Below are 18,613 nucleotides of genomic sequence, written 5' to 3'. Positions count from 1 at the left end.
GGTACAGCTCGACAGCCCTCTCTCTAGGGCCGTTCGGGCCAATGACATACGCAGACACCAATGTGGTGGACGGTCAAAAGGCGTTTATTACTTCTTCTCATGGGGTCTTATAGTCTTAGGGGTCTCTACGTCAAAAAGGGGTTTGTCCTTCTTACCTATGGTTAGTAGGGGATGCAAAAGTACTGGGTAAGGGATGGAAAGTTACTGGCTTCAGTGGGGCAACATTCCTATTGTTAGTGGGACCACATTCCTATGTTAATTTCTTATCTATGAGTACCTGAGGGTCTTATCTATGGGGAACCGAAGGTCCTAGCTTCCCGTGACATCGCGAAATCTTCCGCAGCGCCTCTTCCCTAGCTACCACACCACACTGGAGCAGTTTGTGAAGGGCTGAAGCCTATGGGAAGGACTCGTGCTGGAGAAGTTTGTGGAGGACTGCCTCCTGTAGGAGGGACTCCATACTGGAGCAGGGGAAGGACTCCTTTACCTGAGGAGGAAACAGTGGCAGAAACATGTGATGAACTGATCATAACCCTCATGCTCCATCTCCCTGCCCTGCTGTGGGGGGAAGGAGATAGAGAATCAGGAATAAAGTTAAGCCTGGGAAGGAGGAAGGTGTTTTTTAGGATTTGTTTTACTTTTCATTATCCTGCTCTGGTTCTGACTGTTAATACATTCAACTCATTTCCCTAAGTCGAGTCTGTTTTGCCTATGATGGTAATCAGTGGGTGGTCTCTCCCCATCCTTAACTCATGAACCTTTTGTTATATTTTCTCTCCCTTGTCCAGTTGAGGAGGGGAGTGATAGAGTGGCTTTGGTGGGTACCTGGCATCCAGACAGGGCCAAATCACCACAGATGCATATGTATTTTTGCTGTTCAAGCACTGACAACCTCATGAGCCAATCACAAATAAGATCTCTGGAGTTATGAGAGGAGGATGAGCAACTACATCAAAACAGCATCAGGGAAGAAGTAATGCAGCATTTGTAGTCTTTAGCATCTGATGTTACCCAAAGAAAAGCTGATACCTTTTGATCAAGATGGAAGCAAACTGATTAATCCCATTCTCAGAAGTCACCTCACTGAGGATGATAAAGATGTCAATAGAGTCTATTTTAGGACTGTGATTGGAGATGAAATGATAACTACACATTGTTGTATCCTTACTTAGGTTTTCTTTTTTTTAAACACTGAAATGACTAACATTGTGAAACTTCTTTGTGCTGTGTGGTAGAGGTTTTAAAAAACCTTGTGCCAACATTGAAATATGGATTCAAGTTCAAAAATACAGTTGCATATGTTTAGGACTCACAAACTTACCAGAAAATAAATGCATCTATTTAGGAGGTTTCTGTGTAATATTGTTCTGTATTCTTGTATATTTAATAACAATTTGAACATTTTATTTCAAAAAAAGAGGATATATGGTGATTAGCTCAATGAAAAAGCTTAGGAAAGTTTTTTTTCATCACTTTTCATTTGGGAGATTATTAGTTGAGGCAAAATGGACTCATAGTCAGTCCTAGTTTATAAGCAGCTTTCCCCATTCCTGTCACCTAATTAGCTTTTCCTGGCATTTCTGTATGTGTTAAAAATGGAAGTGACTCTTTCGGCCATCCTCTCTGCTGGATCTGAATCAGCCAACCCCTACAGCTGATCACTGGATGACCTGCCATAGTGTGTAAGCTGTTAGTAGGTATCTGTCTTAGAATTTTTGTCCTGAACATGGGCCTTCTGCCCTGTGCACAGCACCAATTCACACACCGAGGACGAGGTACTTCTATTTCTTTGTTGTAGTAGGCACAAAGTAGGGAGCTGGGTGGTAACCCACAAAAGGTTGGCTCCCCAATCATCAAAGCTTTATGTTATTTATACATTTTTAGCAAACAGTGTTCATTGTCTACAAGCTACCCAGTTCTTTTATTAATTAGTATTCAACCATCTATTAGTTAATGGTTCTCTTGCTTCTCATGCTATTTAGTCCATATGCTCAATCTTCCTCTTCTTTTGGGTCTGTGGGTTTCTTGGGTCAGTGGTCTGTGAGTCAGTGGTCACAATCTCCCTCTGCCAGAATTACCTTTTACCCAGTCAGAGCTGATTTCAACACAGTTGCTGAGCTGGCTTTATTAGTTTCTTCCTTTTCTTGGGAGTTCTGCCAAATATCCTTATGGCCTGTAAATTCTGCATTCTTTGTGTCCACTATCGGGGATACATCCTTCTCCCGAAGCTTTGGTAACCTCCCCCTAGGTCTGAGATCAGTGAAGCATGTCAAGCCCTAAACCTCACCAAGGCAATTCTACCAACAAGTAATTTATATTTCTAACACCTGGACATCAGCATGTGCCCTTAATGTTTTGTGTAAGCATAGTAAAGTAATGAACACATAATTTAGTAATGAGTTATCATTTTATTGAATGACAGTTTCCAGTGTTCATACCTTTGTATCATAATAAAGAGGGAGTGACTTGAGATGGATACTCTACTGGAGGTCAAGATTTGTACAGTTTTTAGTAAACTTAGAGCAGAACCTGCCCTGCAGTGTTTGGACATGATTATTACCTTAACTGGAATTACTTTGTGCTTGATGTCTCACATCTGAGCCATTCATGATAGCAGGAAGGGGCAACCTGCCTTTGCATTTCAAAGCCCTTCAAATAACCTTTGTAATTAAATGTGCTTCCTCTTTTTATGCTTGACAGCTCTTAATAAAACAAGAAATTTCTTGACTCCTTAGTTCTTTGAGAAGAGTAAAATGAGAAAAAAGGGTGTGAAACCTGTGAAGATATATGAGATCTCATTTCCTTTATTCCTCTGATTCACTTAGGCATTCTGATAACAACCATTGCTTCAAAAGGGGAATTGCAGAATTGGCCTGACCTCTTACCAAAGCTTTGCAGACTGTTGGATTCTGAAGATTACAATACCTGTGAGGTAAGGAGGCTTATTTTAAATGTATTATCATGTAAATTTGATTATTTTTTGCCTTTCTTCATAGATGCTATATATATGTATAGTACTTTGTGTGGGTATGTATGCACATATATAATCTTTTTTTTCCTGTATTCATGAAGGAAAATAAAGAAATACCAACTCAACTCTTTTAAGCTATGAGGAGAAAAATCTTGTCTGATTTTTAAAACAATCTTGCTTTTAAGCATTTTTAAAAATATGATTAAATAAATGAATGTTAAAATTAAAATTACCACTTAGTTATTATAGACTCATCCAGCTTGAGATCTTACAGATTACAATATAAAGTGCTTAAATAAAAAGTCTTTAAGGCTATTTTAATTTAACTCCATATTTAGTTAGCTACATTTACTTAGTTAGTGAGCTACATTTACTGCGGTCTTTTGCTAAAATTACCTGTTCTGTAAAAACCCTGAAATGTTGCTTTCTTCAAAATGTAAAGTAACAGATTTTCTTTTGCTTTGTTTTTTTTTTTTGTTTTGTTTTTTTTTGGTTGCTGTTTGTTTGTTTGATTTTGTTTCTAAACAGGGTGCATTTGGTGCTCTTCAGAAGATATGCGAAGATTCTGCTGAAATTTTAGATAGTGATGTATTGGACCGACCACTCAATATCATGATACCTAAATTCTTGCAGTTCTTCAAACACAGCAGTGCAAAAATAAGGTAGGTTTAGGAGTTATACTAAAGTTATCTGTTAAAAATTTATTTACATGAGCAGCAAGGTTGATATTTTGTAGATCAGTTTAAAACATACTTAGTTTTTAAAATGATGCTGCATATGCAAATGTGAGAAGGCACAGCAATTTCATGCATTGGTCATTTCCATGCTTATCTGTTCAGTTATTAGATCAGCCTCACCTCTTTATACATCTTCCAAATCAAAAATCTGTCTGACTTTGAAAATCAAATTATTTTTTAAGAATTTGCATATTATTATGAAAGTTTCAATGCTGTGGTTAAAATTTCAAATTCTGATTAGAAAGAACTATCTTGCATTTGTTTTGTTATGACTCCAGCAATGAAAGAGTAAAAAATCATTTGCTGATAAATGGTTTCTGAGTTCTTGCAGAAAAGTATTTTTCTGCTTTAACTCCACGAAAACTTATAAAGCTCTTTATCTTTCAGATATATCAAATTAAATCAGTTCAACATCCTTTTACTTTAATACAGTATTAATGTCTCCAAAGTAACAGAAGTATAGGAAAAAATTCCAAAATTAATTTGTTATTGCTAATATTTATCAACAAGAACAGTAGCTTTTACCCTGTGTAGGGGTTTTGGTTCACCAATTTAAGATTTCCCCAAGTTTAAGATTTCTTGGCTCAATGCACCAGAGAGTGTGGCAGATTTTGGTGCTGGCTAATCACCAGTGCACTCACTTCCTGCTGTGAGATAGGCAAAGCAGGCTCAAAACTTTAAGAGGGTATAAAGAAAATTTTATTAACAGTAACTAAAAGGAAAAAACGTAGTAGGAATCAAACCCTTCAGAACACTTCTCCTCTCCCCACAACCTTTTCTTCCCACTGACAATGTAAAGAAACAAAACCTAAAATTTCCAATCAGTTTGCCACCTCTAAAATAGTCTTTCTTCAGTTCACTTAGGGAGAGAAGTCCCTCTTGTTAATGTTATGGAGACTTCTCCACAGGAGGAAAAAACAGTCCTGTCGTGGCTCCCAATTTCCATGACTAGCAACCGCCCTGGGAAATCTGCAGTCATGAAGTCCCTCCCATTTTCCACAAGCCTTCCCACAGTTTGTCTATGGGCCATGTCAAGTTATGGGGTATTGTTTTAAAGATGAGCTGTTCAAAGGCAAAAGTTCTCATTATGTATTTCTAAAATCATCTTAATCCCTGGGAACAGAGATCATCTTCTCCTGGGGACACAGGACTACTCTTCTCCCTTTCTCTGTTCAAACTTCTCATGGGATCACAGCTATTTTAACATCTGTTTACTTTAACATGGAGGCCTTTGCTCAATATCAAACTGAACCCTTCATCTCCCCATAGTTTCCTGCATTATAAGGAAAAAGAGTCCCTTCTGCATAGCTTACAAGAGGATTTCAACCCCAAAATCAAGGCATCTCCTCATCCCTCCCATCTGGGACTTGACTTCTTTTTCACTGACCTCGATGTCTTCATGTTGTTCCTTTACATGCTTGCATCTTTTTCCTTTCTCTCACTTGAGGGAGGATTGAAGCACTGAAAGGGTTAACAGCCTGGGCCCTGCAAATGATCATCTGACCTGCCAGTAACTGGTGGCAGGAGCTGCAGCTGTGTCAGGATCGGCTTCATGGTTGGTCTTTGGTTTTCTCTGACTTCAATTCCAGCTGCGGGGCTGCCTCTGGTCTCAGCTGTGCTGGGGGGAGGGGACCTGACAGCAAGATCTTAACAGCCGAGGCCAGCCCTGCTCCAGCCAGGGCTCCGTAGCCTCGCCCCGCTTCCTGCCTGGCAGCTGCTGGGGCCCGGCCTGGCCAGAACGGGGCTTGGAGTCCCCTGGACCGCCCTCCCCTTCCCCCGGAGAGGGGCCTGGCCCCCTGCGGGTGGGGGTGGAGGGGCGGCGGGCCCTGTTACCTGTCCCCAGGCCGGAAGCAAAAGAAGTCGTTCCTGGGTTTCTTTCATCTTTAACATTTTTTTTTTCACAGAGGCATGTCCAGCTTTCTAGTGGTTGGAAGCTTTACATCACTTCCATAAATGTCTCTCATGTCAAACCATGACACCCTGAAATGAGTCAGCAATGTGCCCTTGCCACAAAGAAGCTGAATCTCATCCTGGGCTGGAGTGTTGCCAGCATGGGAGGTGATCCTTCCCCTCGCCCTCCAGATGAGGCCACACCTGAAGTACTGTGCCCAGTTCTGGGTTCCCCAGTACAAGAGAGACATGGATCTAGTAAAGGGCCGCAATGATGATAAAGGGACTGGAGCATCTCTCCTATGAGGAAAGACTGAGAAAGCTGGGACTGTTTAGCCTGGAGAAGAGGAGGTTCAGGGGTGACATTATCCCTGTATATAAATACCCAAAGGGAGGGTGCAAAGAAGACAGAGCCAGGTTCTTTTCAGTTGTGTCCAGTGACAGGACATGTGGCAGTGGGCACAGACTGAGACACAGGAAGTTCCCTCTGAATAGTGGGAAGCACTTTTTTTACTGTGAGGGTGACCAAGAACTGGTACAGGTTACCCAGAGAGGTGGTAGAGTCCCCATCATTGGAGATATTCAAAAGCCATCTGTAAGGCCCCAGAAAACTTGCTCGATGAGACTCTTAAAAGGGCTTATGGTTGTTCATGTACTCTGAGTTTGACACACTGGAGAAATACTGACAAGATATTAACAAGGGGTCACAACAACAAAAAAAATTTACTGTCAACTTTGTAAAATCAGAGAATTTTGGCAAAAGTTTAGAGCAGCATTCAGTCAACATAAAACACTTCCCAAAGCATTAACTTAGCCTATTCAACTTTAAATTACTCAAAATTCCAAGAAGAGGGAATTAGAAGAAGGAGAGAGACAAAAAAAGATATAGAAAAGAACAAATATAGCTACCACTCCTGGTTCCAGTTCCACAATGTTCAGCTGATAGAAATTCCAAGAAGTAGGGTCAAAACATGCTCACCGCATGTCCTTGGTTAAATACCCTTAGGCTTTCCTGGGTCCTTCCCCCAGGTGGGACTTCCAGTCATCTGACCACTCTGGTATCAAAACAGGCTGACCCCTGTGGCAGGGAGGAATGATGAGGAGGACTCCATCTTATCAGGAGGCTAATTAATTGCTTTATTATACTATATTATTCTATACTATATTACATCTATATTACATTACATCTAAATTGAATCTGCCAAGCACTCAACTCTGCACACAACTGCACAGAACCTCATGACTGTCAGCCGACAGTCCTGACACACACACACTTGGCCCTGATAGGCCAAGGAAACTAAACACCATCACTTTGGGTAAACAATCTCCATATTGCATTCTACTTTGGCACAACACAGGCACAGCAAATAAGATAGGAATTGTTTTGATCATTCTCTGACGTTCAGAGAATGTGAAACCCAGAAATATTCCAGGGAAGAATTGTGCCTTGCTTTTCTCTGTGAAGAGAGATGTGGCTACACTCTGGGGCTAGATTGGGGCTCCAGGGGCAGGGTGTGGAGCATTGCCTCCAGTGTGCCAGTGATTGGTGGCCCCTGCAGGGGCTGGGATACAGGCCCCAGGGGGTGTGGGGTGTGCGGAACAGAGCCTTGCCTCACCAGAGCAAGGCCCAACCTGCCCCTTCTCCCACACATGCACCTGAAATGTTTCAAGACAGCAATCCTTCCAGTCTCTCACACTGTTGTGATGTGGTCCTGTGCAACCAGCTGTTGGTGGCCCTACTTGAGCAAATGATCTACAGAGGTCCCTTCCAACCTCAATTATTCTGAGTGATTCTCTGAAACGTGTTTTTGGACTCCTCTTTGAAAATTATATCAAAAGATTCTACAACTTGGAGGGCTCAGTTACTGCCAGCACTAACATAAATGGTGAAGAATAAAAGGAAGCGTATAACTAGGAATAAATCTTGATGGGATTTAATAAGATTTAGAAACTCCCCTAAAATAGATGCACACTAAGAAAAATATATAACAAAGCATGAAGTGGCACTTATAGGAAGATAAGCTTTTGCTTTGAAATAGGTAAACCAGTTTCAACTTTAAAGCAGATCATCTGCCGACCTGTTGCCTGGTTTCAGTACATAGTACAGAAGTATGAAGAATATTAATTGTGTCAGTAAAATACTATTAGTACTTAATAGTATTTAAATATTATCAGTATTTAAATCTGTGAAGAGAGAACTTTTGAACCCTGTTTATGAGACTCTCTTCCAAGAAATGTCTGAAGAGACTAGATGTTTGGAGTTAGATTAGTAAAAATACATGAATGGATCTTCAGAGGCTTTTAAAGGTAGCTTTATACTGTGCCTCTACTTATATAATTTGGCTTTTCAGTCTCTGAGAATGAAAAAGACTTGTAAGCAATGGCTTTGCATGGAATGGAATAAAGAACCAGCTCTTCACTTATGGTTTGTTTCTACCACAATTGTTTTATTATGTATCCTAATGCAAGTGTGTATTTGTTCTAACTATATTACTGATGCATATTGGTCTCATTGAATGGGAAAAATCTTGCAAAGTTGGATACTTAGAAATGAAGAAGGCTGTCTCTGTCTCTCTGGGAGCCTCTCAGGAACCCCGGCCAGTCCCGAGTCAGCAGACACTGAGGGAGCAACCCCAACACCGCCGACAGTGGAGACGCACTCTTGTGCCCCGAGGGTACTGAAAGCAGCTAGGCTAGTCGCCATTGCAGCAGAGGAGACACCAGAGACATCGGTAGAAGATAAAAGGGCCAACTTAGCAGGGGTTAATCCAAGGTTTTATTCTAGGAGCTCCGGAGGAGCCCCTACACCTCAGGGGGCCTCCTGCTGAGAGCCCCAGGAGAGGTGCCAAGGTTACATTTAAAGGGAGGTGGAAACCGAAAGTAGATAACATTTTACTAACCAATAAGTGACCCTAAGGGATGGATACTGGGGGATAGACATTATGGGGTAACACTTCGGGGGTTGACTCCTAGCCTCTGGCTAATCACTCGACGTCCTGGACAAAAACTTCTAGATAGAGGGGATGGGATGCTGAGTGATTGACAGAGAGCCAGGGTGGGGATTTGGGGATGATCTCAGCAAAGGAAAGGGATTACACAGGTAGAGGGAGGGTGGTACAATCTGGGGTAAACCATTTGGGAAAAATACGGGGATACAAAAACAAAACTATTACAAAGTATAAAAACACTACAACAGAAGGGCATGCTAAAATTTCACCGTGTTAACTTGCATGGAATTGTTAACATTGTTACCAAAGATCAGTGAAAATAAAACTCCTTCTCTGTGTCCCTGATAAGAGAAACCCAAACAAAACTTCCACTCTTCAGAGCCAGTCTTAAAGGCACAGAACATAACGAATGGGGATACAAGCATCATAACGTCACCCCAGGACACTCACAAGGTGCAAATGAGTCTTCATCTGGCAACAATATCAGAGAAAATTGATAATCATAATATACTGAAAAAGACCATCCTTACATACTATTTGGGACAAATGTGCCAGGTAGTCATCATGCTATGGTTCTTATTTACTGAATACCTTAATTAAAATTATCTATTAGATATATTGGAGTATATAGTAGTATTTTAAAATGTGGTTTACTAATTTTTGTTGGTAACAATATATATGTTCAGATTTAATCCTCCCTGCCTCTAGAATATGCTTGGACAGTGTGTCTTGATTTGAAAAGACAGGTGTCTGCCAAGGAAGGCAGGAACCTCTCGTGAAATGGAAAATGCAAACCCCCTCCCTCCAAATTATTATAATTTTGAAATTAAGGGGCTCTCAGACAAAGATATGGGAGTAGAAATAACAGTTCTTTATTAGGAAAAAATAAAAATAAAAATGCAGTAATACAAAACAACACTGACAGAGTCATAATACAACCTGACACCCTGCTGGTCAGGGTGTTGGTAGCAGTCCAATTAAATAGTGGCTGCAGTCCTCCTGGAGTGATAGATGCAGTTCTGTTGAAACAGTGAGCCTGTAGAAAGGATGTAGTCCAGTGATAGTATAGATGGGCCTGACCTTCTTTTGGGAATCCAGTGAGAAAAGGCTGCCTATGGCATTGTTCCAAATCTTCAATTAAATCCAGGTAGGAATGCTTGGCTCCTCCCTCTGGACGGAGCATCTCATAATGGGATGATGTAATTTTATCAGTTATGCAGTGACACTCAATGGCCCATTAACAGAAGATATCTCCCCAGAGGGAGGATTGGTTGTTGAAGAGATAAAGAAAACTGCTCCACCTGGTTTTAACTGGAGGTGTAATAAACAGACCATAACTGCCCCACCTCTAACAGATGGCAGTAGAACACACACCCCCCAGCCACATCTTGCATTTGCAACCTAAGACATGGTGTTATTTACTTCCTAATGTCTATGTGTTGCCCGATTGATAAATGACACAAAACTCGGATACGTTTTGTGGGTGCTTTATTAAGGGCCCGGGGAGCTTGGGGGACTCACGTCCCTAAAACCTGAGCCCCCAAATTCACGTATGGGTGCTTCCCTCTTATACATGCAATTCACAACAAAGTCTCCAAGAAACATTTCCCCGTTCCCCTTGTCTAGTCTCCAAGAAACAGTTCCCCGTTCCCCTTGCCTAGTCACAGACCCCTTGTGATACATTCCTTGGTTCACAAACAAGATCATTAATCTTCTGCTTATCTTATTCTAAGAGCATTGTATGCTGCCTCCAGACAGGTTAGCATTCTTACTTTCCTGCACTAGTTTAAATATTTATTAAATCCCTAAGACTACCTGCTAGGTTACACACAAAACCCAACACACTTTCAACGGCTACAAAACTACCTTTTAACAAACCAGTTCACACACAACTCACTATAATTAAATATTTTGCTAAATTTCATTTCTTTTCCAACATATGATGCCTTTGTACAGTTTAGAAAATGTTTAAGACATTAAAAATTTATATATTTTAACTGTTCAATTTGTAGGTCTCATGCTGTTGCATGTGTCAATCAATTTATTATCAGCAGAACTCAAGCTCTTATGTTGCACATAGATTCTTTTATTGAGGTGAGTGCATTTTTGCTTGGAGGGGTAAGTCAAATAACATATCTAATTATCAAGAGCTTTAAATGATGTTTTACAACCTCCACTACCCCTAAACTCCACATTGATGGCTTCCCATTCCTAGCTTCAATCCCCATGGGTTTAAAGTCATTCTGCATGCTTATGCTTAAATTAGTCTAAGCACTCTCCCAGCCCAAGGAAATAGTGTTTTGAAAATGCTTTCTTTTAATAAATACAGGAAACTCTTCTTGCATAGAGGTACTGGCAGCAGTCTGTCACATGTGTGACGGAGAGTTTGGTACAGGGACCATCATGTCACTGAGTAGATTATGGGTCTCTCTGAATACTACTACTGAATGTGGATTAGAAGGATGAGATTTTGGCTTATCCAGGGTGTATTTTATTTGCTGCTGTTATGTTCTGAAGGCATTTTCTATCTTCAGAACTTAATTAATGTTTTAGGAAAAAAAAATCAGAGATTACTGTTCTTGTGTCTAATGTACACATGACCAAAACACTGGGTAACAATACACATTGAAAGTCTGAAGAGTTCATTTGCTAGACCATATGTCTTTAGGAAATAATGCAGTTTTCTGAGGTGTGGGATGGGATGGTACAGAAGTACATGTTTGCATACTTTAGTTTGCCAATAATGTAAATTTTAATAGAAGTTGAACTAGATGAATTGAGGCTTTTCTACTGGTATTACTTTCCAACAGAATCTTTTTGCACTGGCTGGTGATGAGGAGCCTGAAGTACGCAAAAATGTTTGTCGTGCTCTGGTAATGTTGCTAGAAGTTCGAATGGATCGCCTGCTTCCTCATATGATTAGTATAGTTGAGGTGAGTCTTATTTCTCTGATTGTATGCTGAAGCATGTTTGGAATTGCAAAAATAATAGCAAATTAAAAGCATACATAGAATGAGTGTGTTACTTTTGTGCTTGTGTTTTCCATTTGTGCTTGCCTACTCTTTGTTTTCCTTCAAGACTGAAGTTGCAAAAGTTTCTTTTTAGCTAATTGCCAACATGACATTGTATTTGACAGTGCATATGGCAGTTCTTCATTCTTCTTTAAGTTAATTGATCCTGAAATGGCCAAGATCAGCTATGCCATGGAGCAGCCAGGCATTGCCTGACCACAAGTGAGATCATGTTAAAAATCTTCCTTCTGGTGCTGATATTGTTACAGTTTACACAGTGAAGCTGTCACCTTTTTGGCTCTTTTGCCACAACAAGGATAAGGAATGTAATTTTAAATATCTGAGATGCTCTTTGAGCTACTAACAAAACTGCCTGCCATTGCATTCGGTTTTATAGGTGGGTGTCCTTGCATAGTTCCTTGATTATTCTAGATTAGTGCAGACTTGCCTACCAGAAGACCAATCAACTGGTACTTGTTTGCTCAACTGAGCTGTAATTTCTATGTTCCTGGGAAACAGTGGCAGTTTCTAGATAGCCTTTATATACACTACTTGCTAGACTGGAAATAGAACAAAGATCAGAATATTTCTCATGCACATATAAGAACAAATGGGTCATAATCCAGTGTCAAATTCCATAAGTGCCAAGTCCAGACAATATGAAGCAGGTTTGTTTGGGTTTTTTTTGTGCTTCTGGACAAAGGCATTAGAGAGGCATAAAACTGAGGTGACTTGCAGTATTTTTCTAGTGTTGTCTGGAATTCCATGACACCAAGCCTGGCACATGTCTTCTCATCTAACACAGGACAAGTAGGCATTGTTGGTACTTGAGGTAGTTTTTTTTTTTTCTTTTGTTTGGTCTGGTTTGGGTTTTTTTTTTTTTTGGAGAGAAAGAGAATAAAGCTTTGAAGATTATATTGTCAACAAGTGATAACTTCTCTGACTCTTCACCCTCCTGCAATCATAGAATCCTAGAATGATTTGGGTTGGAAGGAACCTTAAAGATCATCTAGTTCCAACCCCTCTTCCATTACTGGAAGATGCTCTGCAATCTGCCTTCTTTTCTGAACAGGTTTCTGAACTGGAAACAGACTGAACACTCCCAACTCTCTCAGTCTGTCTTCATGGCAGAGGTGCTTCAGGCTCTCTGAGCATCTTCGTGGCCTCTGCTGGACTTACTCCAGCAGCTCCACATCCTCCTTATGTTCACAAGAGTGGAGGAGGAGAATCCTCACACCCCCCCCCCCCTTGACCTGCTGGCCACACTGCTTTGGATGCAGCCTAGGACACAGTTGGTTTCTGGGCTTTGAGTGTAGATTGCTGGTTCATGTTGAGTTTCTTGTCAACTGCTGTTCCCAAGTCCTTCTCGGCAGGGCTGCTCCCAATGCATTCTCTGCCCAGCCTGTACTTGTGCTTGGGATTGCCTTGACCAGGTGCAGGACCTTGCACTTGGCCTTGTTGAACTTTATGAGGTTTGCACAGAGCCACCTCTTGAGCCTGTACAGGTCCCTCTGGATGCAATTCCTTTCCTCCAGCATGTCGACTGCACCACACAACTTGGGGTTGTCAGCAAACAAATCAGTAAGGAACTTCTGGACTTTGCAGGTAGAAATTATGTCAGCAACCAGAAGATCCAAGATTGTATTGTTGTTGTATCCCTTTTTTTTTTTTTTGGGAAAACTATTACTAGGCATCTTCTCTACAAAAGACAGCAGCAGTGAATTTTTTCTGAAGATCAGACTTCCCTTCCTCTGCAGTTCTGGAACTATTGTGTACTGTTACTGATTTGCCCAGTTCTGTATACATACATATTAATATGTGACAGTGTAATATCTGAGAACTGACTATTTTTCATTCAAATTAGTCTGGTTTTGCCATTTTGAAACTTGAGTACCTCCAAGTTGAATGCTTCTAATAGCGACTGCTCTAAGTGAAGGAATTCTTAAAAAGAAAGAAACTGGTATGTTTCATGAAAAACCCTCCACATGACAGGGTTTTTTATGCTTATGGAGAATTACATTTAAAGTAGTTAAGAATATTAATAATTTGGTAGTGATTCTAAGACAAGGTCTTGGCCAGTGTAATGCTTTTAAACTAGACAGGTTTAATATTAACTGTTTTGCCAAGTTCCTGGAGGAACAGGGATGGTTGAATTTCAATTTCAGTGGGTTTTTTGAACATGTACTTCCAGGTGATCAGAAGCAGATATGTATTTCTCTGTGGGGTTTTTTTTTCTCCTTCTTTTGTCTGAGAACATGACAACAGGATATATCAGAAGTAGTCTGACCTAATAGATTTCAGTTATTAGATTGCACTTGTATATTCATATAGCATATTTAGCCAGGCATGTAGTGCCTAAGATCTTTTTTAATAGAAGTCCTGACTTTTTATTTTACAATGCATAATGAGATTACTTGAAAGGTGTTGATAATATGAAGTTCTAACACAGAAACTCAGCTTGTTGCTAAAGAAATAAGATTGTTTGCATCCTGTTGTTTTCAGATAGACATCTTTTACTGCTGAACGAATTTTTCTTAATGCATTGTGCATCGTTCTTTTCTTGATGGTTTGACATAGCAAGACTAACACAACACTGTTACAGAGTATGCAAACCAGTTCTGAATAATGTTCCTATGCTATTTTGTAATTTTTTGTCAGGAAGCAACTATTTCCATTGTCTAAAGTCACTTTTTTAGCTTATCATTAAAAATACTCAATAAAGTATGGCACAAGAATGCTAAAAAAACCTAAAAGCCTTCAAATACTCTTCCCATACTTTGCTGCGATACTAGTATCACTGTTTTTACTATGGGGGCCTACAAGAAACATGGGGAAGGATTCTATCAGTGAGTGTAGCGACAGAACAAGGGACAATGGTTTTAAACTGTTAGAGAACAGGGTTAGATCGGATATTAGGAAGAAATTCTTCCCTGTGAGGGTGATGAGGCCCTGGCATAGGTTGCCCAGCAATGTTGTGGCTGCCCCATCCCTGGAAGTGTTCAAGGCCAGGTTAGATGGGGCTTTGAGCGACCTGATCTAGTGAAAGGTGTTTCTGTCCATGGCGGTGGATTGGAACTGGATAATCTTTATGGTCCTTTCCAACTGTCATGGTTTGACGCTGGCACAATGCCAGTGCCCCCATGAAAATATATGCTCCCTGGTGTCTGCTGTGAGATGTGTTTAGGACTAGAGCAAAGCAGGCTCCAACTTAGGAATAAAGAAGAAAAACTTAATTAGCCTACAACTATATATAAAAAGAAACACACACAGAACTCAGAATGAAAACCTTCCAAAAAACATTCCTCCTCCCCCCACCAAATTTCCAATATATCCACCCCTCAGATCATCAACTCTCAGTCCATCACCACCTTTTAGATAATCAGTTCTCAGTTCATCAAGAAGAGAGGAGTCCCTCTTGCACCATAGGCTTCCCCTGGAAACACAGTTGAGACCTCTTGTGTTGCCATGTCACTCGTGGCACTGCCTGGAGATCATTTGCCATCGTGACATCTTCCTTCCATGCCCAGTGCTCTCACCACTGGACATGGACCAGAGCTGCTTCTAGGGTTCCTCCTTTAAGGGTGCTTTGCCCAGTTCCAAAAAGAAGCACAGTCTCTCACTTTTGGGACACCTGTTCCTCCCAAATTCACCCCCTGGGGCTGAGGGGTCTTGAGAAGAGAGGTCTTCTTCTTCCCTGAAGATCAAGGGCACCACCACCCTCCTCACCTGTCATCTCTGCTCACATACTCCTTCACATAACATCACTGCACTCTCTTGGCTCCAAGCCATTGCCTGCCCCTAAATGCAGTCTCTGTGTCACAGGAAAAATGGTTCTGTCCATGGCTATACAAGAAAAGTCCAGCCAAAGGCCACTCCCTCATCCCTCCCACCTAAGATTCTTCTCGACTTCTCTTGTGGCCCATTTCCTCTTATCTCATCTCTATCTCTCTTCTCATTCAACTCCAGGAGGATCAGCATTTGCACGGTTTCCATTATTCAAGAAAAGGGTTAAAAATCTCAGGCTCTGCTTGTCTAGAACTCCCATGGCTGCCCTGCCGGGCACCTTCTCACCATCCCCCCCACCACCCCCCATCTCCTTCTCAGCTGGCCATGCTATCAAATTTCAAGGTGGCACAGCACAGGCACCAGCTCTCTCTCTCTCTCTCTCTCTCTCTCTCTCCTGGAGGGGGGGGGGGGGGTGGCATGGCTGCCCGATGCCTCTCAGTGTTCCTCCACCCTTCCATCCTGCAGAGGCCTTCACCTCCCTTCTCTGTCCAAGGCCTGGCCTACCTCACCCGGCCACATGGCTTCCCCTCCCCCGCCCAACCTGCAGCTGGGCAGGGGAGGCCTGACCTCTTTCACAGACAGAACCCAAGAGAAAGTTTTCCTGGGAGTTCTCTGCTTTTAACCCCCCGTGTTCTCAGAGGCGTATTCATGTCCTCAGTTGCCACACGAGGTGCCAATATTCAAATCTGAGCACCTATTGGTTTGACCACAGCATCCCAAAAAACTCACTTCCTTTTCAAACCAGGACAACAATCCAAAACATTTTATTATTTCCAGACTGTGTATATGGCTCTTATACCACTGAGTGTAAGTAGCCTTTTCAATCTACTGCTATCTAACTTCATGGAGCATATATTATAAAATGTGCTTAAAGCTGAAATGACAGTGTGAGGAGAACCTTCAAACAGCCATTACTTTTTGTCATTCTGGTTTTGTCTTTGTGGCAAATAACTGAATACAACAAAAGTGTTGATTTTCAAGCCATCTGGGGAAAAATGCCAAATCACTTCAGTTGTATTAATTAACCTTGCTTGCAATGATGTCCTGGGGTGACTTTATGATGCTGGTATCCCCATCATCTGTTCTCTTGCCCAGAAATGGGTCTTGTAGCTAGCTTTAAGCTAGGCCCAGAGAGAGAGAGAGGGTGAAGCGGAGGGAGAAGCAGCATGCAGTTTACAGACAAATAGATAGGACATTTTTCAAATTTTCCAAGCTGTAATCTGTTCATAACTCAGAACAGAGCAGTATTTTTGTTGCCATCAGTTCTTAATCACAATAATGACCTTTTAGGGAACACTTGCAATTTAGTGCATTTCATAGAATCACAGAATGGTTTGGATTGGAAAGAACCTTAAAAATCACCTAGTTCCAACCTCCCCCACATGGGCAAGAACACCTTCTGCTAGACCAGGTTGGTTGGAGCCCTATCCAGACTGGTCTTGAACACTGCCAGAAATGGGGAGGAGTCTATAACCTCTCTGGGCAACCTGTGCCAGGCCCTCACCACCCTCAAGGTAAAGAATTTCTTCCAAATATCTAATCTAAACCTACCCTCCTTCAGCATAATACCATTCCTCCTGTTCTTATCACTATGCCCTTGTAAAAAGTCCTTCTTGAGCTCTCTTAGAACCCCTTTAAGTACTGGAAGGTGCTAGAAGGTCTTGAATACTTCACTTCTCCAGTTTGAACAGCCCCAACTCTCTCTGCCTGTCTTTATAGAAGAGGAGCTCCAGCCCTCTGAGCATCTTTGTGGCCTCCCCTGGGCTTGCTCCAACAGGTCCATGTCTTTCTTGTGTTGGGACCCCAGTGCTGGACACAGTTGTTCAGGTGGGGTCTCAAGAGAGCGGAATAGAAGGGGAGAATCCCCTCCCTCCACCTTCTGCCCACGCTGCTTTGGATGCAGCCCTGTAGGAATGCAGTTCTGTAGAAAGGGATATGTTTGTTGCAAATCTTGCATCCCTGAAATGCATAAGGATAATATAGGTTGTCCCATTCTATTTAATTTTGAGAACAAAATGGTATTCTGAAGGAGAATTTATTTTCTTCATTTTAAATCAATGTGTGATGAAAGGTAGCTGCATGGATTTCCATGAGGCTTCTAAAATGAGTGGAAGGACCAACTGTTTCAGAAATGAGCTGCATGGAAGAATGTAAAAATTACTGTTTTGGAAGTTGCAAGCACTTCCTCTAAATTGCTTTGGAAGTCATGTACAAGAAACTGATGTAGCCATGGTATATTTAGCCTTTCTGCTTATGCAAATATTTGATTATTTTTTGTTTAAAGGGGTTTAAATTTTAACAGCAAGCTTAAAGATTTGACACTGAATCTCTGAATTACCATTCATACTTGGAAAAGTGAGACTTTTTTTTCCCCTGTTATGAGTTCTACTTAATTGCATCCTGTCAGATAATCAATATTTGAAAGAGAGTCTTTTTTATGGTACTGGATATAAAAAGTATTTCCATCTTACCAAGTGTGTAATTGTACTCTTTTATTCAAAAGGAGAAGGGGGGAGTGGTAAAATAATTTTTAAATCCCCCCTCTATTCTCAAGAAACTGTTTATTATCTTGGGTCTCTGTCTGTAGTTTCTTGGTAATAATGTTCTCACTTTAACTGGGAAAAAACTTAAAATCTGAATCATCTAGCAATGAGAAATAAGTCTTGGCTTATTCTCACTATAGCCTTAAGTAGTCTTTTATACCTGTTTCTTCCCATTGCCTCAAAGAAACAAAATTACTCTGGGAGCATAGTTTTTTTTTTGCAAACACACTTTGCAATGTTGATAGCTTCTTCACTTAAAACTTACACAAGATTGTGTTGATTTTTTTTTTTTGTGTAGTATATGCTTCAAAGGACCCAGGACCAAGATGAAAATGTTGCTTTGGAGGCTTGTGAGTTTTGGCTGACTTTGGCTGAACAGCCAATTTGTAAAGATGTATTATGTCGGCATCTTGCTAAGTAAGTATTAAGAATTAGAACCAGTCATTTTGAAATAGTCATCCTTAAACTTCAGTTAACTTTTTCCTGGTTACTCTTTTGGAGACTGTATCTAGCTTGCTGTATGCTTGGCAGGAGTTTCTTCTAGCTAGTTCTTGTACATATTAAAAATGGCTGTATCACAGAGGTCACTGAAAAGACTTTTGACATTTCAGACTTGGCTCCTGAGGCAACGTAAACTGTGGCACTGGTGCTTTATCTCAAGCCTAACATCCTGTTAAGTATCAGATGGAGGCAAAGGTATACTAACATGTGCTTGAGCTTAAACAAA

At 41.1% G+C, this 18,613-nt stretch overlaps 1 protein-coding gene across 3 annotated transcripts in view; it reads left to right on the top strand.

Annotated features, from left to right (window-relative positions):
• Window positions 1-18,613, top strand: part of LOC131095401 (transportin-1-like) — a 100,817-nt gene that overhangs the window by 54,368 nt on the left and 27,836 nt on the right. For all 3 annotated transcript variants that reach the window (XM_058043095.1, XM_058043094.1, XM_058043093.1), the window contains 5 exons: window positions 2,826-2,932; window positions 3,500-3,633; window positions 10,559-10,640; window positions 11,357-11,479; window positions 18,185-18,303. In XM_058043095.1, coding sequence (XP_057899078.1) covers window positions 2,826-2,932; window positions 3,500-3,633; window positions 10,559-10,640; window positions 11,357-11,479; window positions 18,185-18,303 — 565 coding nt within the window. The remainder of the gene's footprint in view (window positions 1-2,825; window positions 2,933-3,499; window positions 3,634-10,558; window positions 10,641-11,356; window positions 11,480-18,184; window positions 18,304-18,613) is intronic.

Source organism: Melospiza georgiana, chromosome W (genome assembly GCF_028018845.1).
Source record: "Melospiza georgiana isolate bMelGeo1 chromosome W, bMelGeo1.pri, whole genome shotgun sequence".
Taxonomy (NCBI): domain Eukaryota; kingdom Metazoa; phylum Chordata; class Aves; order Passeriformes; family Passerellidae; genus Melospiza; species Melospiza georgiana.
This window is presented reverse-complemented; position numbering and strand designations above follow the sequence as displayed.